General features: G+C 43.7%; 1 protein-coding gene across 2 annotated transcripts in view; it reads left to right on the top strand.

Annotated features, from left to right (window-relative positions):
- pid1 (phosphotyrosine interaction domain containing 1) overlaps positions 1–27,479 on the top strand; it is a 127,885-nt gene that overhangs the window by 39,021 nt on the left and 61,385 nt on the right. For both annotated transcript variants that reach the window (XM_033031922.1, XM_033031923.1), the window contains exon 2: positions 17,170–17,316. In XM_033031922.1, coding sequence (XP_032887813.1) covers positions 17,170–17,316 — 147 coding nt within the window. The remainder of the gene's footprint in view (positions 1–17,169; positions 17,317–27,479) is intronic.

Genomic DNA, 27,479 nt, shown 5'->3' with positions numbered 1-27,479 from the left:
GGCCGCTTCGACAGGGACAATCTAGAGACAGCCATCAAGGCTGTGCTCCCTGCTGATCACCAACCCCTCACACTCACCCCCTACGACGTGTACGTGGCACTGAGTAGGACTAATGCACATAAGGCTGCTGGCCCTGACGGCATCCCCGAGCGCGTCCTCAGGGCCTGTGCTGCGCAGCTGACAGACGTCTGGACTGACATCTTCAACCTGTCACTTGCCCAAGCAGTTGTCCCCACGTGCACAATGTAGACATACCGAGACAAGCACACCTCTTCAACCCTCACCCTGAACACCGGCGTTCCACAGGGCTGTGTGCTGAGCCACCTCCTCTACTCCCTCTTCACCTACGACTGCACACCTGTACATGGTACTAACACCATCATCAAGTATGCAGATGATACAACGGTGATTGGCCTCATCAGCAACAACGATGAGTCGGCCTACAGGGAGGAGGTCCAGCTCCTAGCAGCATGGTGCGCTGACAACAGCCTGGCCCTTAACTCCAAGAAGACCAAGGAGCTCATTGTAGACTTCAGGAAGTCTAGGGGCGGCACGCACACCCCCATCCACATCAACGGGACGGAGGTAGAACGTGTTTCCAGCTTCAGGTTCCTGGGGGTCAACATCTCCGATGACCTCTCTTGGACTCACAATTCCTCAACTCTGGTCAAGAAGGCTCATCAGCGTCTTCTTCCTGAGGAGACTGAAGAAGGTCCATCTGTCTCCTCAGATTCTGGTGAACTTCTACCGCTGCACCATCGAGAGCATCCTTACCAACTGTATCACAGTATGGTATGGCAACTGCTCTGTCTCCGACCGGAAAGCACTGCAGAGGGTGGTGAAAACTGCCCAACGCATCAGCGGTTCCTCGCTCCCCTCCATTGAGTCTGTCCAAAGCAAGCGTTGTCTGCGAAGGGCGCTCAGCATCGCCAAGGACTGCTCTCACCCCAACCATGGACTGTTTACCCTCCTACCATCCGGGAGGCGCTACAGGTCTCTCCGTTGCCGGACCAGCAGGTCCAGGAACAGCTTCTTCCCTGCGGCTGTCACACTACTCAACAACGTACCTCGGTGACTGCCAATCACCCCCCCCCCGGACACTCCTCCCACAGGAAAAACACTATGACTGTATGCATGTAAATAGATTTATTTATTGAAATCATATTCTATGTCGCTCTTCCAGGGAGATGCTAACTGCATTTCGTTGTCTCTGTACTGTACACTGACAATGACAATAAAAGTTGAATCTGAATCTGAATCTTGAACAGTAAGAGATTGAAAAGTAGTGTTGAACAGAGGGACCAAGATGTCCCTACGTACGACATCCTGATAACTCATGAGTATAGAAGTTGAGAAGTCATGTGCAGTTGTATAAGACGTTGGTGAGGCTACATTTAGAATATTGTGTTCAGTTCTGGGCACCGTTTTATAGGAAAGATGTTATCAAGTGGGAAAGTGTACAATTATGAGAATGTTGCCACGACTCGAGGGTCTGAGCTATAGTGAGAGGTTGAGTAGGCTGGGACTCTATTCCTTGGAGCGCAGCGGTGATCTTATTGAGAGGAATAGATCAGGTAGATGCCCAGAGTCTCTTGCCCAGAGTAGGTGAATTGAGGACTAGAGGACATAAGTTTAAGGTGAAGGGGAAAAGATTTAATAGGAATATGAGGGGTAACCTTTTCATACAAAGGGTGGTGGGTGCATGGAACAAGCTGCCAGAGGAGATAGTTGAGGCAGGGACTATCCTAATGTTTAGAAACAGTTCTCTCCAGAGATGCTGCCTGTGAGCATTTTGTGTCTACCTTTAGAATCAGTTAGACAGGTACATGGATAGGATAGGTTTGGAAGCATATGGACCAGGTGAGAATAGTGTAGCTGGGACATGTTGGCCGTTGTGGGCAAGTTGGGCCGAAAGGCCTGTTTCCACACTGTATCACTCTGACGAGTCTTACAATGTTAATATGCACATTTTAGTTTTTGTTTAGTTTATTTAGTTTATTATTAAATACGTGAATAATCTGTGAGTGTATGAGTTTAATTTATTGAGTTTGAGTTTAGTTTATTGTCACATGTGCCGACGTACAGAGTAATGGGGCTGTCCCACTGCGGCGACCTAATCCACTAGTTAAGAAGAGTGTCTTCGACCTTCAAGCTCGAGGACACTCACCTGGAAAACTTCGAGTTGGATCGACCGTCCGCGTTGAAACCGCGAGCTGGATCAACCGACACACACACAAACACATCGCAAAGGCGGGGGCCAGGGAAAGCGGGGGAGCGCTGTCTGAAATTCACACCCGCAATGAAGAGGAAGGAAAGACGTCTGGCACAGTAAACGGTAAGTCCTTTAGAGAGCGGGGGGGGGGGGGGGGGGGAGAAAGAGTGGAGACACTTTTAAGAAGTATAATAAAGTTTAGCGGGCATTTTACATACTGGTCAGTTTTCCTGGGTCCTAAAAACTACAATGAGCCAATCAAAATGCCCGGTCAGCGAAGGAAATTGCCTACGTCTGCCCTCGCCTGCCTGTAACTAAATAGCGACCCCACTCCACTGCACTACGAGTTAAAAAGAACCACGCAGACCAAATTTTACTCACAGAAAAATTTTCAACATGCTGAAATATTTTCTGCGACCTAGCTGAGGCCGCGAATATTCGGGAACTTCCCACGAGCATGAAGGAGAGTTCCAGTGACCTCACAGGACCTCCTAGGACCACGTGTCGAGCATGCTGCGAGTTTGAGTTGAGGGCTAACTCTTCTAAACTTGCAGATTAGGTTGCTGCAGTGGGACAGCCTCTTAAAGCTTTTGTTGCATGCTCTCCAGACAGCCATCTAAGCACCGTTACCCTTGTTTAACATAAATATTTCCTTGTTTGTCATTCTGTTTTAGATTCTTAGAATTATCACTGCACTAGAGGACATTCACCCATTAACCCCATTTGCGATGTTGAGTGCTTTTTGCACTTTTATTTTATATCTGCAGAATCTGCAACTTTTTGATCTTCTGAAAGTCGCTAGTCGCGAATAAACTAAGTACAGCTGTTGACTCAACTATTGTTGCCAAGTCTGTGGCGATGAGGAGAAGTTTTTTAAAGAAACGTACTGATAGAAAGAGCAAATCCCCACAATGAAATAAAAATGTACTCCATACACTCAGCTCAGTGAAAGCCAGATAACAGCGTGTCCCCGGCATTCAGGCGCCGGCAACAAGATTTGTCCTGTGCCGAAATATTCTTTTAATTTAAAATTATTTCTGACATGTAACAGCTATAAAATTAACACTCCTTTCACACTTTATATTAACTTGTTCAGACATGGCAAGGAAATTGGATGTCTGAATAGTACACTTTACCCTATTGCCGTTAGAACTAAACAGATGGATTTGCCTCCTTGCAGTCTGTTACTATTTTCTTTCTTCATGTTTCAGGTGTGCAATATTCCTCCCAAACAGTGTTTTAAAAAAAAAAAAAAAATGTGTATCAGACACTGCTGAACTCTGCTCTCAACTATTACCATCTGGTACAATGATGTGGCAGTGTTTCCATCAAGGTGCCTGACTTTTTAAACGCAATGTTGTACTTGGAAAATCTGATCTCAAAACACTTAACTGAAACAGTCTTTTCCCCATTCATGAATCATTATGATTGGTTCATTGTATGAATCATGAGCTTTGTTTCGATGGGCCTAGATTGTCACATTGAAAGACTTTAGACCAACTGGTAACCACTTAAAGACATTGAGCAAGGGGAATGTGTGAAAGGATTAGGATGCCTTCAGAATGACTATAAACACCTCGGTGATAGCAAGCAGATGCATTCAACTTGCACCCTTCTCTCATAGCCAGATGTTGATCTATTTGCTTTCTCCTTCCCCACCATCCATTTCCACCTGTATTTCTTCTTCTGTCTTCACATTTCATTCCTTCTCTCTCCTTCCCTTGCACCTTTTTGTCACATTTTCATCTGTCCACCCATCTATTAACCAAACTTCCCCCTCCCTCACCTATATCCACCTTTATCACTTGCAGGTTTTGTCCTGCCCCCCCCCCCCACTGCAATCAGTCTGATGAAGGGTCCCAACCCCCAACTATCACCACTAACCCCATCACCTATCCATGTCACTTTGCGTGTGGGGGGGGGGGGGGGTCTGTTCATAAGTACATATTTCAACATAATGTTATTCCAATACATAAGAGTATTGCTCAGCATTCTTGCAAAACGAGGGCATACAAAGGAGCCTACAATGTTGAAATGAAACCAGAGTTACAGCTGAGTTTTTAACAATGTGTGTGATAACTGTTGTATAACCTCCCTGGCTTCAGAAAGGTGTTTTTTAATTCCATGATATATTTTAGCATATTCCATAATCTCGTAAATGTATCCCAATCAGTATTTTATTTTAAGTGATTTCATTTTTTTTTTAAAAGCAACGATAGGCGCTTCTCACTTTAAAGCACAAAGTGCTGGAGGAACTCAGCAAGTCAGGCAGCATCGGGGAAGGAATTCTGAAAAGCTCTTCTAGTCTGAAGAAGGGTTCTGACCCAAAATGTTATCCATCTATGTTTTCCAGAGGTTCTGCCTGACCCGCTGAGTTACTCCGGCACTTATTGTCCTTTTTGGAAAGTTCTTGGTTGATCCACAGCATTTTCCAGTTGTCAGTCTGCTAGTTCCGCCATTCATCTGTAATTAATAAATAACTCAATAATCCGTATTATTGGGGCGGCACGGTGGCGCAGAGGTAGAGGTGCTGCTTTAGAGCGCTTACAGTGCCAGAGACCCGGGTTCAATCCTGACTATAGGTGCTCTCTGTAAGTTCTCCCTGTGACCACGTGGGATTTTTCTGAATTCTTCGGTTTCCTCTCACACTCCAAAGACGTACAGGTTTGTAGGTTAATTGGCTTGATATAAATGTAAATTGACCCTAGTGTGTATATGTTAGTGTTAATGTGTGGGGATCACTGGTCGGTGCAGACTCGGTGGGCCGAAGGGCCTGTTTCCACGTTGTTTCTCTGAACTATAAACTAAACTAATCCCTCCATAACGAGTCATGCTACAATTATGTTAATTTTGTTCTGAATAATATTTTTTCACAAATATTCCACTAAATAGCCATTCCACTGATAGCCCTGTCCCAAGGTGCGAGTTCATTCCAAGAGTTCTCCCGAGTTTGCCCTGATTCGAACTCGGAGATTTACGGCATTGGCCACTCATCGGTACTCGAGGCTCTCGTGGACATTTTTCAACATGTTAAAAAATCTTCACGAGTCTTCCCGTGCTTACCTGCCATTAGCGAGTCTTCCCGAGTACCTGCCGTTAGTGGTACAAGCCAGAAAGAGACGTCCCCGAACTCCGATGTACCCACTACGTTCATTCTCCGTGCTTACCACGAGTTTGATTTTTTTTAAACTCGGGAGAGCACTTGAATGAACTCGCACTGTGGGACAGGGCTTTAAGAAGGAAGATTGACTTTTCTCTTTATTTGATGTTCATCCACAAGTGTTTTATCTTTCGCTATTTCTTCATCTCTTTATTTCCTTTTCTCTCATAACAAATATAATATGTTATTTCTTTCAACTAACCATACGGCTTCTACTCCGCAAGATTCACTAAAGCCTGCCTCCCCTCCTTTGGTTCCCACCTAGACTCGTCCATTGATTCCCATAAATATCAGAACCTGTGGCCCCTACAGTGCATGTCTGGTGATCTGAGCGTGGGGATGACATTTGAAGTTCTGAAGGTTTCATTCAAGGATGATTGAATTCTCAGTTTTTGTTGAGTTCAAATGGGCCTTTACAAGAATCCATATTACCTCATCGTGTGTGCAATTGGCTTCTTTTACATTATATTTCAACATAAGTGACATGTCTATCACTAGTTATGTACTGTATTATAACAATAGCAAACAGCCACAGTTATACAGCAACTTTAACATTCTCCAATGTCTCGAACAATCTGGAAACATAAAAATCACCAACTCTTGTCATGAGGGCTCAAAGTCAGCAAAGAGGTCTTAGACTTCAAGCCACATGACTATACAAAAAACAGAACCATAGATGATAGGCTTGGTTATAATTTGCGGGTAGAATGCAAAAATCAGCACCTAATGTATAGATTAGTTTTAAGGGGCTGTCCCACTGCGGCAACCTAATTGGCGAGTTTAGAAGAGTTTAGGAGAGTTTGAAAAAGTGTCATGTTGGAGACCTCCTTCAACTATGTTGAAGACTAACTTCGACTAGCTTCGGGAGAATTGGACCTCCTTCGACCTCCCTTCAACTATGTTGAAGACTATCTACGACTACCTTCCACTACCCTCGATTAAATACGAATAACATGCCAGACCTACTGTGACCTACTTCGACTAAACATACAAGTTAAAAAAAAGATTGATTTTTTTTTTTCCATGGTGACCTTTTTTTTACTCGCAGGCATCTTTCAGCACGTTGAGTTATGCCCCTGTCCCACTTAGAAAACCTGAACGGAAACATCTGGTCCATGAGTTGCCAGAGGTTTTGGTCACTCGCCTGGAAAGCCTCGACTGAAGCGTGAGCTGCATCTACTGACCAAAGATCCTACAGGATCGTTGCTACCGACCACACACACACGCACGCACACACACACACATATATACACATCGCGAAGGTGGGGGCCAGGGACAGCGGGGGAGCGCTGTCTGCGCGATTAAGTGGAAGGTAAACGGCTGCCGCGGAGCACGGTAAGTCCTTTGGAGAGCCCGGGAGGGGGGGGGGGAGAAGGGGGCAGAAGGGGAGAGAGAAGGGGGAGAGAAGTGGGGAGAAGGGGAGAGAAGAGGGGGGGAGAAGGAGTGGAGACAGTTTTATGAAGTTTAATAAAGCTTAGCGGGCATTTTACCTTCCGGTGGGTCCGTCTAGGTCGTGACACTCCAATGAGCCAATCAAAATGGTCGGTCAGCGAAGGAGATGGCCTTCGACTGCCTGTAAGTAAATAGCAACCCCACTCCACTGGCTTCCACCAAACGGCAACCTATTTTTAGTCGAGGCCGGTTTCAATTTTGTTGAAATAATCGAAGGAACATAGAAGAAACCTCGACCACGCGGAAACCACTTTCGACCATTAGGGATAGTGACCAAAACCTCCAGGAACCTCATGGAAACCTTGGGTGGGGCGCAAGGTCACCAGAGGTTTCCGTTCAGGGACAGGGGCATAACAAAGACCTCCTAGGACCTCGTGTCGACCATGCTGTGAGTATGAGTCGAGGGCAAACTCTTCTAAACTCGCCAATTAGGTCGCCGCAGTGGGACAGCCCCTTTTTTAGAAGATTGAGGGGTGAAATAATCACGCTGTCCACAATCTACAGATACAGGACAAAGGGTATAATGTTTAGTGCAAGATAAAGTCCAGTAAAGTCTATTTAAAGATTGTTCAAATGTCTCCAAGGAGGTAGCTGGGAGGCCTGGACCACTCTCTAGTTGCCAAGAGGATGATTCAGTTGCCTGACAACAGCTGGGAAGACATTGTCTCTGAATCTGTATATATTAATCTACAAGAGATACATAACAGGCCCTTTACATAACTTTCCCTTTCTTCACATCAGTGCATCCGTGGATGTTTCCACTAGTGGGAGAGTCCAGGACCAGAAGCCATAGCCTCAGAATAAAAGGACGTACTTTTAAAAAGGAGATGGAGAGGAATTTTTTTTAGCCAGAGAGTGGTGAATCTGTGGAATTAATTGCCACAGAAGGTTATGGAGGCCATCAATGATTTTTTTAAGGTGGAGATTGGCAGATTCTTGATTAGTATGGGGTTATGGGGAGAAGGCAAGAAAATGTGGTTGAGAGGGAAAGATAGATCAATCTTGATTGAATGGCAGAGTAGACTTGATGGGCTGAATGGCCTAATTCTGCTCCTTATGAACAAACCAAAGCTCGGCGGACAATGGGGAAGGTGTAATGTGTGGCTGGGGCCCACTTTCTTTAAAGTAGCATCAGTGAACAGGAGACCTTCCTTCTACTTTTTGTATTTGTTTGACACATGTAATGCAGAGGTATGAAAAGATTTTGACAATGCCACTTTTGAATGCCTTGGAATACTCTGGAATGAAACATAGATGAGCTCCCAACCTGTGACTGGTACTTGATGAATTAATTATGTATCAAAATACAGATGTAAATTAAAATAAACAAAAACTTGGTGGAAAAATACATTTTTGCATGTTAATAGTATTTCGTGTAAGCAATTTACATTTACACTGTGGGTGGCGTAATGGTAGGTTTCCTGCCGTACAGCGCTAGAGATCGAGGTTCAATCCTGACTTTTGGGTGCTGTCTGTACAGAGTTTGTACGTTCTCACTGTGACTGTACGGGTTTATCTCCTGGTGCGCTGGTTTCCTCGCATATCCCAAAGAGTTACCAAGAAGTCCTATAGTGCTGTTTTGTACATTATAAGTATCTATCATCAACCAGCAAATTAATGGATCATTAATCTGGTTTTAGTGATATTTATTGATTGGTTTACTGATTTATGTGAAAGCATTTGCCAGGCTTAGTGCTGGTCAGACAATATTCTAAGGATGAAAACACAAAATGCTGGAGTAACTCAGAGGACCAGGTAATAATAATAATAATGGATGGGATTTATATAGCGCCTTTCTAATACTCAAGGCGCTTTACATCGCATTATTCATTCACTCCTCAGTCACACTCGGTGGTGGTAAGCTACTTCTGTAGCCACAGCTGCCCTGGGGCAGACTGACGGAAGCGTGGCTGCCAATCTGCGCCTACGGCCCCTCCGACCACCACCAATCACTCACACACATTCACACACATTCACACACAGGCAAAGGTGGGTGAAGTGTCTTGCCCAAGGACACAACGACAGTATGCACTCCAAGCGGGATCCCATCAATGAAGGGAATGGATAGGTGATGTTTCGGGTTGGGATCATTCCTCAACCCGGATGTGAAACATCTCCTGATCCATGGATGCTGACTGACCTGCTGAGTTACTTTGCATTTTGCTCTAGATTGCTGCACCTCGGTTTCTTGATGCTCTATGTTCTAAGACAGAATTCCTCCTCATAGGCTCCAAAGCCACACTTAGCAAAATCAATAACCCCACTCTCACCATCGACGGCACCACTGTCTCCCCATCTCCCCAGGCCCGCAACCTTGGCGTGATCTTTGATTCCACCCTCTCCCTTGAGCCTCACAGCCGCCATGTCATTAAAACCTCCTTCTTTCATCTCCGCAACATCGCCAAACTCAGACCCTCTCTCACACCTCCCGCTGCTGAAAGACTCATCCATGCCTTCATCTCCTCCCGACTGGACTACTGCAACTCACTTCTCCTTGGCATCAGCTCCACCTACATCAACCGACTCAAACTGGTCCAGAACGCAGCCGCCCGACTCATCACCCACACCAAATCCTGGCATCACATCACTCCAGTCCTCAAACAACTTCACTGGCTTCCCATCTCCCACCGGATCAACTACAAAATCCTGATCCTCACCTACAAAGCCCTCCACCATCTGGCCCCCCCATATCTCACTGACCTCCTCTCCTCCTACCAACCCTCACGGTCCCTCAGATCCACACCAGCCGGTCTCCTCTCCATCCACAAGTCCAACCTCCGCAGTTTTGGGGACCGAGCCTTCTCCAGGGCAGCTCCCAGGCTCTGGAACTCCCTCCCCCAACTGATCCGCAATTCCGTGTCCCTCACCATCTTCCAGTCCCGCCTCAAGACCCATCTCTTCACCTCTGCCTATCCTTAGCCCCACGTCCCCCTCCCTTTTCATCTGTGCATTAATTGCCTCATATTGTGTTTTGTATTGAATTCTGTCTTTACTTTATGTACTAGTCATGTCTCTACTATTTATTTAATTCCCCTTACATGTTTTTCCTCTACCTGCTAAATTTTTGTAAGGTGTCCTTGAGACTCTTGAAAGGCGCCCATAAATAAAATGTATTATTATTATTATTAAGAATAATGAGTCTAGCACCAAAGTTGTAAACACTTTGCTCCCAAACCCACATCCTGCCCATGGCTGTGCGTCACACAGATCCCGATCCAGTTTTTAAATAGAGGGACTTGTGGTTTACTGACAGCCTGCTGAAACCGTGCCCAGGGCTGCAGGGAAGTGGAGGTACTGTAGTTTGAAAATGCAATCTTAAACTCATAGGAAATGCCATGATATTGGCAACACAACTTTGGAGGGTTACATGTACTGTATGAGTTAACATTTAAAAAATGTCCAAGTGCCAAAAATGATTAAAGGATAAATAATTTCCATTCACCTCATAAATAACTGTTCAAAAATGCATTAACTAGGCCCAGGTATGCCCTTTGCATTAAAAAATGAAATCTTAACCATTCCCTTTTCTGCAATTGGTAACGTTTCTGCTATTGCTGCCCAATTTATCTCATATAATGACGAGCCAGGTGCCTCTCCACAGGACTAATGTCAACCACTGTCGTTGTGGGCTCTGTGCCCTTGCATACAGCATCCCATCTCTGGATGTCCCTTATCTGTAGGCCAGCTCAGGGTCTGGGCTACTTGGCATTGTGCCAGCCTGGAGCCAGTGAACTGCAAGGAACATCCACTTGTGTCATGAGCTCTCTGGCATCACATTAGTTATGTGATCATGGCCTTAAGGGCTTTAAAGGTGTGGAAGACTCCCAGTTATTTATTTGAAGGTCCTGTTATTCTGGGTGGACATACTATATGACTATAGGCCATCGGAGTCAGTACGACGCCCAGTGTAACTCTAGTCTAGATTTAAGCATGAAGCGTGTAATTAGAAATTATTTGGTTTACTTAACAAGTACGAAATGGCAGTCATAAATCATATACCAAGTAATCGAGTTTCACTGTACCTTAATTGGTACACGTGACAATAAACAGACCTTTGACCTTTGAAGCCTTTGAATAATGACAAGACAGAGAACAGGAAGGAGATTGAGAATCTCGTAACCTGGGGCCAAGACACCAGCCTCTCCCTCAATGTCAGCAAGACAAAGGAGATTGTGATGGACTTCAGGAAGCGAAGGCGATGCACATACATTGATGCTGACAAGGTAGAGATGGTTGATAGCTTCAAGTTCTTCGGAATAAATATCACCAGCAATTTATCCCGGACCTGCCATATCGAACCAATGGCCAAGAAAGTGCAACAGCGCTTCTACTTCCTTCGAAGGCTTAGGAAATTCGGCATTTCTCCAACACCTCTCACCAGTTTCTACAATTTCAGTGGTCCTGACCTGCAATCTACATCATTGGAGGCCTTCGGTCTATCTTTAATCGGACTTCACTGGGCTTTATCTTGCATTAAACGTCATTCCCTTTATCCACTGTGGGCGTAACCTAACTGCAATCATGTATAGTCTTTTCATTGACTGGATAGCACACAACAAAAAGCTTTTCACTGTACTTTGGTATCTGTGACAATAATAAATTAAAGCAAAATGAACTAAATTGCTCCCTCCATGTACAATACAAACATGATTGACTCCAATCAACCAGCTACTCAGCCTCTTCAATTGCATTAACTTGGATGGGAAATAAATAGTAACGAGAATTCAAAAATTCTTTTGACAGCCAAATACCGGCAGTCCTCGGAAGATGGGAACTTAAACACAGTTTGTCAGGAATGAGGAAATGTTTATTTATATTACTGACAAAAAGCCTGTGTGCTGTCAAGTTTAAAAAAAAAAAAGCCTCCTTTGTTCAATGCCTATCTATTATCATCTGTCGCAGTCAAAGGCAGAGTTTGACATTCTGTCATTGTTATTTTGAGGAGTCACTATGTATGTTCATATACTCTGGTGTTGCAATCTGACACAGCATGGTTGCAGAAACAGATACCAGCTATGTGTAAATGGTGTGGTGGTCCTATATATGAATGGGTCTCTGTGTCAGCTAATGCTGACGAGTCATTTATTTATCCTTATTTATACTCCCTTCCATTCAGAATTTCACTGCTAAAGTTTATAATGGAGATAGAAAACCTGTGATACACTTACAAATCTCAATGTTGATGTTCCATTCAATCATGATTTTGCATTCAATGGTTCAATGGTTCTTTATTTGTCACATATGCTACTTTGTACTAGTGAAATTCTCCTTGCATATATTACACATGCAGGCGCCACCATGTTTTGTCGCCATTTCCAAAGTCCGGTTGGCCCGCGCGCTCGAATTAGTGGAGCAGTTCCCACAAACCAACGTTCCTCTCCTCTCCGGCCTTCTTTGTGCCCCAGGGTCGCCTCCTGCAGCCGACCCTGAGGGTGCTGGATGCATTACCCTCCTAACGGCCCGTGGTCTTTGTGTCCGATGTCTCCAGCTCCTTCCTGGTTCTGCTGACCTACGAGCCTTCGGGCAGGATCCCACCGACCAACAAGCCTACAGGCTGGGGGGTCCCACCGACCAATGTGCCTTCAGGCGGGTTCCCATTGACCAACGAGTCTACAGGCTGGTTCCCACCGACCAACAAGCCTACAGGCTGGGGGGTCCCACCGACCAATGTGCCTTCAGGCGGGTTACCATTGACCAACGAGTCTACAGGCTGGATCCCACCGACCAACGAGGCTACAGGTTGGGTCCCACCGACCACCAGGCCTGCCGAGCGGGTACAGGACATATATAGAATTAGTTTATCTGGGGCCTACACATTCAGTGTATTCACATATTTCCTATAGCCCTGCAGCAGAGATCAATTGGACTGCTGTTCCTGGCCATGTACTCCTTTGCTCTTCAGCTCCTCATGAAGGACCTTCATGCTCCTTTAAAATGTTGCAAACCAACAGGGCCACCCATCCATCATTTTCTTTCATCTGTGCTCTTTTGAAAAACCTCTAACCACACGGTACTTGATGGGGGAGAACATCCTCCCATCAACATGACCTCTGTGACACTCCATTATACAAGCCCACACACATTTAGCTTACAGACAATTGAAGAAAGATACTCTCATTTGTCATTGAGATGTTCTGCTCAACACTTCACTTTGCTCTTGGAATGACAACAACTTCTTACTCTGGAAGTGACCTGTTAAATTTAGTTTAGTTTAATTTAGAAATACAGCACGGAATCAGGCCCCTCAGCATACGGAGTCTGTGTTGCCCAGCGATCACCCCGTACACTGGCGCTATCCTACACACAAGGGACAATTTACAATTTTTTTACCAAAGCCAATTAACCTACAAACCTATACGTCTCTGGAATGTGGGAGAAAACCGGAGCACCCAGAGAAAACCCACACAATCACTGGGAGAACGTACAAGCTCCGTACAGACAGCACCCGTAGCCAGGATCAAACCCGGGTCTCTGGCGCTGTAAGGCAGCAACTCTACCGCTGCGCCACCGTGCCGCCCCTAAAATATTTGAGAAGTATCCTTTGATTCAAGAATATTTTGATTTAGTTAACGAAACAAGTATATTTTCAGAATCCCTGCTTCTGTTATGATTTCTCCCAATTATATAAGCCATCCAATAAATGAACCTATTTAGTCACTTCAGCAGGAAAAATTTGACTTGACCCCAATATCAATATCAAATACTTCCAGGCCAAGTGTAGCTGCAATCCCAGGAAAAATAAACATTTGTTTCTCTAAAATCCTCCAGCAATCTATCTTGTCTATATAGCCTCAACACAGTACGGGTGGCATGGTGGCATAACCATAGTGTTGCTGCCTTACAGTGCCAGAGACCTGGGTTTGATCCTGACTATAGGTGCTTGTCTGTACGGAGTTTATATGTTCTCTCCATGACCTGCGTGGGTTTTACCCGATATCTCCGGTTTCCTCCCACAGGTTTGTGGGCTAATTGGCTTGGTATAATTGTAAATTATATTCAATTCGGGCACTCCAAGCCGCGGAGTGTGTTCCATCCGTCCCGACGTCGGAGCTTCCATCATCCCGACGAGAGGGCTTGTACATCGGGCCGTCCGTAGCGGCGACTACGGAGGGTCAAGGCCCCAAACACGGGTGAACAAAAGGAGGAGGACTGACTGAACTTTATTGGCTTCCATCACAGTGAACACTGTGGTGGATGTTTATGTTAAATTCTATCATTTTTTTAAATTGTGTTGTGTTCTTTTAATTGTATGGCTGCATGGTAACTCAAATATCACTGATGCACGTGACAATAAATGTGAATCTGAGTCTAAAATTGTCCCTAGTGCATGTAGGATAGTGTTAGCGTCGTGGGTCGGCACAAACTTGGTGGGCTGAAGGGCCTGTTTCTACGCTGTATCTCTAAACTAAATTAAACTATAGTACCATGATACTACACACCTTCCGCATCTAAATTTCACAATTCGTCGCTGTTGACTGTGAGGTGTCAGTGAGGTTGATGAAGTTTAATGTCAACAACAACTGAATTATGAGAAATTCTAAGCTTGTGGTCCAGGGAATGGGTCTGGTTTTAAATGTTTTCCCAAAATGTGGAAGCATTGTAATTTGACTCGCTTTACCATAAACGACCCCTCAGACTGTTAGGCAAACCATGGCATTATATATTTCACTCCAGACTTCCAGGTACATCCAGTTCAGACATTTACACAAAGGAGAGCTTGAATATGTTTTGGTCATTTTATGTTTTTCGAAGTTTGTGTATTTGTTTTACAAAGACATCTTGAGAAGAATTTGCTGGTGGTTAAAATTCCTGAGACAGCTGGTAAACATTTCTAACAGGGACACTGATGAAATGGTGTGGCTTTAACTCTTTGCTGTTTTTACATTCAGTGATGACTTGCTGTTTTGAACGTTCTGTGCTTGTGAAAGGCGCTGGAAGTTCCGTAAAGTTTTGGCCTCCAAGCAGGATTTCTGATTTAACTTGAAGAAATTAGTACAGTTAAGACTGCCTTGTGGCCCCATATGTTTTTATAATATTCCTATTTCAGATTTCACAGACTCCGCATTGTCCAATACATTTTATTTCAAAGTATACCAAGAAAATGTGATACTCAAGAGAACTAAAATCCAACGGAATTTACAGTTATTTGAGATCTAACTGGAACCTGGCGGGCAAAAGAAAATCTTTAAAATTTATAAGTGTCCTTATACACCCTGAGTGCATATTACTGCAAAGCACCATGACATTTTCTTTTAAGACGCTTCATGAGTTAGCGTCTACTTTGCCTCATAAACTGACAGGATGCAATTCATGAAAATGTATTTTTTCACAAGATATTGTTCTCAACTGATATATATGAATAACCAAATTTGGACAGGAATATGTCCCTAGATCCTACTCTGCCCTTTGATAAGATTATGGCTGATGTCATCGTAACCTCAACTCTTCTTCTTCTTGCGCATGGCGTGCACAGCCTAAAGTTGTAGGTCAACTTGTGTTATTTGATCTATTTGTTTGTGCACGTCGGGTTGATTGCATTAGTCGAAACAGGGTGGACAACGTGAATGTTGAAATCTCCCACCCCACCTCAACTCTGCATTTCCACCTTTCACCATTAACCTTTTGCCCCTGTGCCTATTAAGCATCAATATCCCACTGCCATAAAAATAAGCAAAGATTCTATCTCTACCACCTTTGTGGAAGGCCGTCCCAAAATCTGCAGCCCCCTAACAGAATAAAAGTCACTTCATTTCTGTCTTAAACAGCAACCCTTATTTTTAAACAATGTCTAGTTTCACCCACAGCAGCAAACATCCTCTCCACATCTTGTGAAGACCTCGTGAGGTCCTAGTATTTTTCAATCAATTCATCGCTTTTTTCTAAACTCTCCCTATCCATTCTTCCCTTGTAAGATAACACACTTATTCCAGGTATCAATCGGGTGTATTTTGGCCAAACTGCTTCCTTAGCTTTAACAACCTTCATCGATTTAAAAAGACCGATTTTTTTTTTTAAAGCCACATTTCTCCAGATGCTCTGTATAACAGAAGCATAACTCCCCCTTCTTATGTATTGAATTCCCCTGGCAATAAACTACTATTCTGCCATCTTTCCCAATTACCTCCTCTACCTGAACACCAGCCTTTCTCATGGCTGGATCCCTTTGCACCTCACTTAGCATTCAGATAATGTGCCCTCTTCTTTACTCCTGACAAAATGGACAGTAGCATGCCCAGCTAGACTCCATTTCTCCAATCTTTGCCAACATGCTTAACCTACCTACAACCACTTAATGGCTTCTTAATGTTCTCGTCTTAACTTCCTTTCCTCCCTATCCTTGTGTAAATTTAGCAACTAGGCCTTCTGTGCCCACGTCCCAGTCATTTAAGTAAATAATAACAAGATGGAGACCTAGACCTGCATTTGTTACAACTTGCCAAATATAAAAAGACTCTTTATGCCAACATGGATTAACCATCTATCCACGGCAACATGCTATCTCCCGCACCATAAACTCTAATGTTCCACAATCCCATTGACAAAAGAGTTGCCATCTAATATCAGATGATCCCTACACAATGACATGGAGGACTTCATCCATACAAATTAGCTCACCCATAGTAATTGTATAGTGCAAAAAGTAAAGACCCCTCACATGCTCAAACCCTAATAGAATGAGATAAAGTAAATGTTTTGCAGGTTCAGGAAATCCCCTCTTTTATCATGTGCCCCTTGTTAGTTTTCAATGTTACCCAATAACATTTCTGCATGGTGTTTTTTCTTAAATCCATGCCAACCCTTAGCACGGATAAGACAGACACAAAGTGCCAAAGTAACTCAGCGGGTCAGGCAATATCTGGATAAATGAATAGGTGGCATTTTGGGTTGGGACCCTCCTTCTGACTGATTGTGAACCAGCATCTGCAGTTCATTTTTATTACCTTAGCATGGATAACTTCATCTGATAATACAACCTAGTTTTTCTGCATGAATTATACTTGCATTCATTCCATTTCTAAATATATTCAGGCCTAAGAATACATTTTTCAACTACTGAGGAATAGGGCCTTTGGAGACTGGGTAACAAGGTGGATCAATCTGAATGGTAGTGAAAGCCTGAGTAAGAATGGCTTACTCTTGCACCTGTTTCCAACGTGCTTATGCAACATAAATTCAAGAGCAATTTTCAGGTGCTCTGCCAATTGCTTTATTCTCCCACTATGAATAAAATCATCTTTTCCTTATGTTTGCAGATGAGTTGAAATGAATCTAACCTAGACTATTTGTTATTCATGCCAATTCACTCCAAAGCACTCTGAGTTTGACTCATTCTTTTGCATTCCAGCACTTTCAGACCATGCTGAAAACCAAGTTGAATGTGTTGACTCTGCGGAAGGAACCCTTGCCCACTGTCATCTTTCATGAACCAGAAGCCATCGAATTGTCCCCCACAGCTCCTTTGATGAACAGCCAGTACAACACAGAGCGCAAGGTTGGTTGCAAGCTGCGTGTAGGATATTGCTTGACAGGATGTTTTTGTGGGCAACAGTATGCTATTTATTAGTGAGAATATCTCACTGGCTGGGGCAAATATATGTTAGTACTTCCTAACCTCAGTTAACATTTACTGTCTGGACAAGGTGCCAGAATCCATGTACAGACAACTGCACTCTTCAGCTTACCAAAGGTACATGGTTGTGGTGCCTTGAGACATTACCTCAGACTGCTGCATACATAGAATTACTTGATCTATTGGCTTTAAAATGCTCTGCAATTTTTTTAATTCAGGAAGAGAAAGCAAACAAAGGCATCGCTATTACGCTCGGCGGCTACTCAAATTTGAAAAGTATTGAAAAATGAAATATAAAAATCATTCAGAAATGTTTCCGAAAAATGTTTTCATTTTCTTAAAAAAAAAACCCTTGAGAATTGCCTGTGATGTATAATCAAAAATGCGTCCTTTCTTTGGGATCTCAGGGGGGAATCTCGGATCAGAATGATGTAAATCAAAGTTTCACTCGACCCTCTTTGTGTCCTAAATAGCAGAGGCAATGACAAGGTTTTGTTGAAAAGCACACATAATTGACATGATAATCTTTGGCTTTCACTGTCTTTCAATGACAGTAAGACTTTGAGTTTTCCCCATCTGGTAGTGGGTATCTATGGCAAGGCCACAATTTAATGTCTGTCAATGATGCCCTTAAAATATTGAGATGGTGACTTCTTGGACACCTGCAAACACCTGCATCGATGCCCATATCTGAACTTTGTGAATGGAGTAACTGGGGAACTAAACAAAATAATTAGATAATAGTCTTTGCCTCTGCCATTAAGACAAGTGTGGATAATTGTTTTTGTGGGTTACTCTGCCTCCCCCCCCTCCCCCGTCTCCCAGAGTCTTGACGTTACTCTGTACTGTTTGGATATACGCCTTCTCATTCTGCCAGTTCTGAAATGAGTTTAATTACAATCAAATGTTTTGCGTTTTGTGCAAATTGCAAATACATTGTTCACTGGGTCTGGGATGTAACCACATGGTTGGGGGGAGAAATGAAATATTCCTGCAGTTTGGCTTAAAACCTATTCCAGCCGCAACTAGCAGGAGTTTTGTGTGGCAATTAATCTGTACCACCTGAAACTGCTGCTGTGTGGTGTGTTTCATATTAACATCGGCATAGGAAGATGCAAAGCTGCCCTCTTCCCCACCTTTGTCCAAATCCATATTTCTGAATATAGACATCTTATTTTAATCAATGCAGCAATCAGTAAACTATGAAAATGAAAATGAGGTATAATGGGTAATAAATAACTTTGATAGTTAGAAACTAAGAGGAACATAAACCATACGGGATACATACAGTGAAACCGTTCTACTAGTTTATCAGCCAGGTGATGTAGTTAAAAAATTATTCAAAACGTGGAATTATTGCCCTTTCATTTCTAATTTACTGCAATTAAATTGCCAAATAACGTCTCAAGAGATTTGCTTTACAAGTTTCAGTTACAGATCTTGCATGGAAAATGCACGCATACAGCATCATGGGTGACTTCAAAATGCGTGCTGCATGCAATCTGAGCGCAGTTTGAGAGCACGGAAAAGAACCTGGAACCAATCCAGCAATCCATAAAAACTATACTCAGATTTTTTTGATGAAGTTCTTTTACAAATCACTTGTGTAAAGGAATCTCTCAACACATGTTAGCATTGTTTATTCTTAGTCAAGTTCAGGTGATGCTAAAAAACTGTGAGTGTCGTGATTTTCAGTGACACAAACATGTTTTTCCCATTGATTCCAATGTTATAAGTTGATATGTGTTCCTACACGATGTTTTTTTTCTCTCATATTAAACCATTTCATTGGAGATGATAAAGTGAGCAACTGTTGATATAGAACAGCCGAGGCCGACATTAAGAGTTGGGGATAAGAGAGGAATGGACAAGACTTCTGCAAAAGAAACAATTACTCTTGTCATTGTTATTTTTAGTCAAAATAAGTCAATATCACTGCGTCAATTTGGTTGCCAGTTTAGACTTTACTTTAGACTTCAGAGATCCAGCAAGGAATCAGGCCCTTGGGCCCACCGAGTCTGCCCCAAATTTGAAGTCAATTAGGACCTCTGTGGTGAATCCATGTACTTTTGCCAGGAATGTGTTTGGAGCAAGCGGCATTGGTGTTGAGGTGCAATGCAGAACAATAGAAGAGGTATTAGTGGTTAAATGGCTCACCCTTTATCTTATCCTCCTCTGTCCTGTTGTCCACGATGCTTTAACTGTCCTCAGTGAGCCTGCCTTGTTTGCATTGGGTGGCATTCAAAGGATCATCAGGTTCATGCAAACATTTTTAACTATTGAGCCATTAGCCAGGTTATTCTCCATATCAGATGAGATACAGTCAACGTGATGTTATTTAGGCTCATCTGCAGATTCTGCGCTGGGTGCCTCAGCACTGGAAAAATGCTGACACTGCGCTCTTGTTCAAACACAGCAGTACCTGCAGGTCAGTCAGGTCATCTTTTGTTTGAGGAGATACATGTAGTTCTGGAAATCAGAATCCGAAGCAAAACTAGACAACTGAACTGATTAGACAAAAAAGCCAAGTCAATCCTTTTTTTAAAAGGTAAACCATTTCAACAAACCTTACAATAGACACAATAGGCTGGAGTAACTCAGCGGGTAAGACAGCATCTCTGGAGAAAAGGAATAGGAGATGTTCCGGGTCGAGACCCTTCTTCAGACCTGACCCGAAACGTCAGCTATTCCTGCCTGACCCGCTGAGATACTCCAGCAGTTTGTGCCTATCTTTGGTGTAAACCAGCATATGCAGTTCTTCCCTACTCAACTAACCTATAGTTTTTAAATGAAGTAACAAAGGAATTCAGAGGGAAATGTGGTCAATGTGGTGTAAACAGACTTTCAAAAGATGTTTGATAACCCACCACATAATTGGATTGTCGTCAAGATCGCAGGCCATGGGATATGAAGGGTTGTAGCAGCATGGTTAGAAAATTGGCTGAGCAACAGGAAATAGAGAGTGGTAGTGAGAGGCTATTTATCAAACTGAAGGAAAGTGTGCAATTAAATTTCTTCTGGGTTGTTACAAAGACCGCAGCTTTATTTAAGATTTATTATCTTGGCTTAGACTTGGATGTAGATGGCTCACTTTCCAAGCTTGTACAGGATGCAAAACTGAGGTAGTGGTGAGCTTTGAAGAGGATACAGAGGAGCTCAACGAAACAAACAGGTTGGTGGATTTTGCACAAGATCGACACAAAATGCTGCAGTAATTCATCAGGTCAGGCAGCATCTCTGGAGAAACGTATAGGTGATATTTCAGGTTGGGAACCTTCTTCAAACTGATTGTATTAGGGAGACTCTTTGTAGGCCCTGACCTGAAACGTTACCGCTGAGTTACTCCAGCATTTTGTATCTATCTTTGATACAAATCAGCACCTGCAATTCCTTTTTATTACACAGTGGATTTGGTGAATAAGTGGCAGAGGAGATTTAATGTAGAGAAATTTACAATTTTACATTCTGATGGAAGAAATGGACGTGGAGATACGAACAGGAGGCTCAATCCACTGTGAGGGGTGGCATGGTGCCAGAGACCCAGGTTCGATCCTCACTACGGATGTTGTCTATTGAAATTGTACATTCTCCCTATGACCACATGGGTTTTCTCCGGGTGCTCCGGTTTCCTCCCACACTCCAAAGAGGTACAGGTTTGTAGGTTAATTGGCTTTGGTAAGATTATAAATTGTTCCTAGTGTGTAGGATAGTGCTAGTGCAAGGGGTGATTGTTGGTTGGCATGGACTCGGTGGGTCATAGGGCCTGTTTCCACGCTATATCTTTAAAGTCTAAAGTTACAATTCTATGTACAAGAATATGAAGATCGAGTGGCATATTTACAGTGTTTTCAAAAGACGCATGTTTAAACGATTTACAGGGTCCTAGGTTTTATAGATGGAGCTAACGAATACTGAATAAGATTCCCCATTGTGCCCAGCTTGTGCCCTCTCCCCTGACTCTCGGAAGGGTCTTGACCCGAAACGTCACCTATTCCTTTTCTCCAGAGATGCTGCATAACCTGCTGAGTTACTCCAGCATTTTCTGTCTATCTTTGGTGTAAACCAGCGTCTGCAGTTCTTTCCGTCACTTACTTTCACCTCTGTCAGTTTTGATGATAACAGGGCTTCCAGCAATAGTGTGCTGCCAGCATTGTCACTACTCAGGTCCCCATTGAATAAACACCTCAGGAGCATTAAGGTGCAAGAACACACTCCCATCAGGTCTAATGCACGCGTTGAACCATGGCAGGTATTGAGCAGCCTGTAGTCATTTTTTGAATATCCCAGTCGAATCCCCCAGAGCGTACACTGAAATAGTGAGTAATCCAACAGCCCACAACAACCGTTCCACAATGGTCAGAGAGTGGAGCTTTAGTAAAAATGGATTGAAACAAGACGTGTGGACTGTGATGTTAAAGCATGCAAACATGAAACCCAGAAACACCCAGAGATCGCAGATGCATGTAAACTAATGCAGCGTCTAATTTTAGTATTGGCCTAATTTCGCCAGGGATTGAAACCAGAACAATGCAATCCAATTTCCAGGCAAATATGCGTTTAATTCTGAGCGGTGTACCTGTGATTTTCTAATATGCTACCATTACTCCAATGGCCCTGGGGAGTTGTTAACATTTCACATATGGAGAGAATATAAATTCAAATCTTGGGTCTGGTATGTGAGGGGATTATAGCACGGCGCAGGCATTTCCGTGCTCGGAGAATGATGAGAATGTGGAACTCGTGGCTGCACAGAGTGTCAGAGAGTCAGACAGCAGGGAAACAGGCCCTTCGGCCCAACGTCCGTGCCAACAGTGTTCCCTGCTATGTTAATCCCATTTGCCCCATTTGATTTCTACCCCTCTAAACCTTTCCTATCCATATATCTGTCCAAAATTGCTTGTGAATCCTGTCATTGTACCTGCTTCAACTATGCCCACTCGCAATGCATTCTACATAGATGCCACCCCTTGTGTGAAAACTTTGCCCATCAGGTTCCTATTAAATCTTTCCTAGCAGGTCTTGAACTCTCACTGTCACACTTTTAATAGACCCTCACTTGACGGACATCCCTTTGCCCGCAAACATGCTCCAAATCAACTTTTGGCAACCCCTGTCTATGATCGTCAAAATTAGCCTTGCCCCAATTTAGAATTTGAACTCATGGGACGGTTCTGTCCTTTTCCGTAACTATTTTCAAAGTTATAGAATTATGGTCACTGGTCCAAAAGTGGTCCCCTACTGCCACCTCAGTCACTTGCCCTGCACTCTTTCCCAAGAGTAGGTCTCCTCATTAGGGTTCTTCATAAATTGTATGTAAAAACTTTCCTGAACACCGTAAAAACAAATTCCACCCCACCTATGCCCTTCACAGTATAGCAGTCCCAGGCTATATTAGAAAGTTTAAATTCCCTTCCATGACCACCCTATTATTCTTGCAGCTCCCTGCAATCCCCCTGCATATTTCCTCCTCTATTTCCCGGTGACTATTTGGGGCCTCAGCAAACTCAGCAAGATGTTCAGAAAGAGAGTTAGATTTAGCTCTTTCGGGCTAACGGAATCAAGGGATATGGGGGAAAAGCAGGAACGAGGTACTGATTTTGGATCGTCAGCCATGATCATATTGAATGGCTCGAAGGGCCGAATGGCCTACTCCTGCAACTATTTTCTATGTTTCATTCCCCCATTTCCCAGCTCCATCCAGCAAGCGTTACTGGGTGGCCACTCAGTAATTTCATTTTGGACGATTGATTTGATGTTCCCTGTAATCAAAACTGTAATTTCCCCCAGATCCTTTACCAACACCTCTATCCTGCTTGTAGCACCTGTACCTTGGAACAGTAAGCTGTCAGTTCTGGTATGAATCAAAGTGGGAATGTTTCAATTGCTGAGAATACCACACTCTGAGAAACCATAAACAAAACAAAATGTATGTACGTGCACACGTGCACAACCTGGCCATTAGCACCAAGAAGACCAAGGAGCTCATTGTGGACTGCAGAAGGTCTAGGGGTGGCACACACACCCCCATCCATATTAACGGGACGGAGGTGGAGCGTGTTTCCAGCTTCAGGTTTCTGGGGGTCAACATCTCTGATGACCTCTCTTGGACCCACAATACCTCAACTCTGGTCAAGAAGGCTCACCAGCGTCTCTTCTTCCTGAGGAGACTAAAGAAGGTCCATCTGTCTCCTCAGATCCTGGTGAACATCTACCGCTGCACCATCGAGAGCATCCTTACCAACTGTATCACAGTATGGTATGGCAACTGCTCTGTCTCCGATCGAAAAGCACTGCAGAGGGTGGTGAAAACTGCCCAACGCATCAGCGGTTCCTCACTCCCCTCCATTGAGTCTGTCCAAAGCAAGCGATGTCTGCGAAGGGTGCACAGCATCATCAAGGACTGCTCTCACCCCAGCCACAGACTGTTTACCCCCCTCTAACTGCATTTCGTTGTCTCTGTACTTGTACACTGCACAATGACAATAAAGTTTGAATCTGAATCTGAATCTGTGTTGGAGGTAGTGCAAAGTAATATATAAGAAAAATAATATAAGCAATGTGGCTTTGGCCAGACACAACTTAAATAGATGCTGCTCCACATGTCTTGCCGCAATTATTCAAAATCCTGGTCACATCAGATGCATTTGCCTTTGGCAGTCCTTAAATGAGAAAAGTTCAAGAATAACAGCTGCTTTTACTTTGTTCAGTGGTACTCCCAGGTGGCCCATCAGATCCTCTCCTCCCTCGGCTGCCAATAGCTTCCAGTGGTTTACGCCACTGCCTGCCATCACAGCAACGGCATCTCTACAGCTATTGCCTCCCCACCAGCACCACTGCTTTCTCGCACTACTTGATGTATTCAAGAGAGTTAGATATAGCTCTTAGGGCTAACGGAATCAAGGGATATGAAAGCAGGAACGGCATATTGATTTTGGATGATCAGCCATGTTCATATTGAATGGCAGTGCTGGCTTGAAGGGCCGAATGGCCTACTCCTGCACCTATTTTCTATGTTTCTACATCTACTTACAATTATCTCGCACAGTTACGATGCGATGTTCCCCCTGATTCCTTTCCCCGTTGACCGATTGCACAAGGCAAGCGAATGGTCCAGAGCGCGGTGGTGAGACTGACCACGGCGCAAAGGGAACAAAGCAAAACCCGAGCAAGCGCCAACAACAATCTCCCCTGCAGGCGGACACAGTGAAGGATGAGCAGGAGTCTGGGAACGTCCCATATTCTTAGTTGTCTTTTTCCTGCTGCCGCGCAAGATCGTTGTGAACCCTGTTGATTCCGAAAGGGAAATGTGTCTCGGAGTGTTCCTTCGCCAAATTGGAAGGAGGGGAGCAATTTCAAACAAAAAGAAAATACTATGGAGATTGAAAGTCTGGAATAAAAGCAGAAAATACTGGAAACAGTCGGAAACCATCTGTAAGTAGAGAAGCAGAGTTAACATCTCAGGTCAACATTCTTGCAAATGAACTGGAAAAACAGAGCGATAAAATAGGTTTCAACGGGAACGGGGAGAGGACTGATCTTCACGCTGTTCTTTCCCCCACGTGTCACCTGATTGATTATTATCGCCTACCCTTTCTGGTTCTGGTGCAAAGTCGTCAAACTGAGCTCTGTTTCTCTCCCTCCAGCTGCTGTCTGACATTCTGAGTATATCCAGCACTCTCTGGTTTATTGCAAATAAGTTAAAACTCGTACTCTAAACTCACTTTTAATATTGCACACATGCAGTTTGTCAACTAAGTGATGAATGATGGGATAAAGTAAAACAACGAGCTAATGGCGTAATTGACGCCTTATTAAAATGAAACAAACATTCAGTGAGTCATTGCAATCCACACTGGAGACGCGTTCACGGGTCCCAGTTGCTTTGTCCTTTTACAGTTGTACACTTCAATGCAAGGGTTGAAAATGTGTTTCTGAAAGTACTGTCGCAAAACCTTTGGCGTCAATGGTATTTGGTATATATTTGTCTTCAGCAGCTGTACCCTCTCCAATATTTCCCTTGCCCCAAAGGAGTAACATGTTCAAGGTTTACAATGGAAAAGCACATTGGATAAAGGATGAACACTATACGTCAGCCATGTCCATATCCAAAGATTTGTCGGGTTGATAATTTGTCACTGGCAGTTTCAGGTCAACATAATTTGTCTGAGTATCCATAATTCAGCAGTTCCCTGATGACCCAATTAGGACTAGCTTTTTGCCAAATATATAATTAGTTCAAGTTCAAGTTACATTTATTGTCACATGCACCAATTGGTACAGTGAGATTTGAGTTACCAGACAGCCATACGAATAAAAAGGAACACAATACACGATAGAGTTTAACATAAACATCCCTCCACAGCGGAATCAGTGTTTCCCACTGTGAGGGAAGGCTATAAAGTTCAGTCATCTTCCTCTTTGTTCACCCGTGGTCGGGGCCTTTGAACCCTCCGCAGTCGCCGCTATGGTGACCCGATGTTCAGACCCTCTCGTCGGGATGATGGAACTCCGACTTCGGAACGGAAGAACACACACGGCTTGGAGTTTCCGAATTGGTCACTTCCTACCGGAGACCGCGGATCCCGAAGTCCACGGGCCGAGCTGGGCAGAGATTCAACACTGGCGACCCTCAGCAAAGGATCCCAGGACTACGCGATGTTAAAGTCAGCGCCACCTGCGGTTGGAAGCTCCACAAACCACAGCTCCACAGTGTTAATCAGCAGGCCCGGTAAGGCATCGCCTGCTCAGCGATGGAATTCAGTGCTGCGCCGCTGCTGAAGCTCTGGCCGGTCTCCGGCAGGAAAGGCCGCGCCAATCCAGTTGGTAGGCGACGAGGGGGTCGCGAAGATGCGACTCAGAGAGAAGACGCATCCTCGACCAGGTAGTGACTGAGAAACGGTTTCCCCTCTTCCCCCTCCACCCCCCACATAAAAAAGACCAAGAAACCTCCAATTACATACTTTTTAGACTAAAAACAACAAAAAGGGTGAAAGGACAGACAAATTGCTGACGAGGCTGTTGCAAGCGGCGCCACCCGATGACAATTTCATTAATAGAAGCACAATTATTATTACAAGCACAATTCCTGCTACGTGCACCAATGATTTACATGAATCCCATGGTTGCCTACATACTTTTTTTGTTCTCCTTTACTTTAGAGCTACTTTTGGCTTTAGAGATACAGCGCGGAAACTGGCCCTTCGTCCCACCCAGTTCCACGGCGACCAGCGATCACTCCACGCGCTAACGCTATCCTACACACTATGGACAATATTACTATTTTTACCAAAGCCAATTAACCTACAAATCTGTATGTCTTTGGAGTGCAAGAGGAAACAGGAGCACCCGGAGAAAACCCACAGGAAGAGCGTGCAAACCCCATACAGACAGCACCCACTCTCAGGATTGAGCCCTGTCACTGGCGCTGTAAGGCAGCAACTCTACCACTGCGCCACTGTACTGCCCTAAACCAATCCTTTGCCAATACAATTCGGTTTCCCATTCAAAAGTCGGTACCTACTCTGTCAATGATATCACCAGCCATCACAATTCAAGGTATCTTTTCGAACTGAACAATTAAATGGCAAAAAAAAAATACAATCAGCAAATTTATCTTTATAATTAGCTTCTAATTATTTTGAAAGGTGAAATTCAGTTTGCATGTGAAATCTTGGTGTATAACTACAAGATTTAATTAATATTCATCCACATTGCAGTGTGAAGCATTTAAATTTTATCAGTCCTACTTTCTTTTTAACAAAATCCACTACAGGTTTGTTTGTTTTTTTTCAAGTTAACAATTTTCAGGTTCTTTGATGGTTTTTGGGAGCATTTGGGATTTTTGTGTGTGGGGAAATAAATTCCATTAAAAAATATACCAATGCATTAAGGCAATTTAGGAAAAAACAATAATTGTGAACAGTATGTATTTAATCCACATGGGTTCCTCTCAATGGCTGGTGATTAATAGATTTATTTTTCAGGACACATTCTTTATTTACTCATGGGAAAAATCATTATTTAATGGGCATACCTGATTGCTGATTTTTACATCCACCTATACTGTGGCATTCATCATACACTTG

The sequence above is a fragment of the Amblyraja radiata genome, chromosome 13 (genome assembly GCF_010909765.2).
Source record: "Amblyraja radiata isolate CabotCenter1 chromosome 13, sAmbRad1.1.pri, whole genome shotgun sequence".
In the NCBI taxonomy this organism is placed as follows: Eukaryota; Metazoa; Chordata; class Chondrichthyes; order Rajiformes; family Rajidae; genus Amblyraja; species Amblyraja radiata.
The sequence above is the reverse complement of the archived record's forward strand: the minus strand, read 5'-3'. Positions and strand labels throughout refer to the sequence as shown.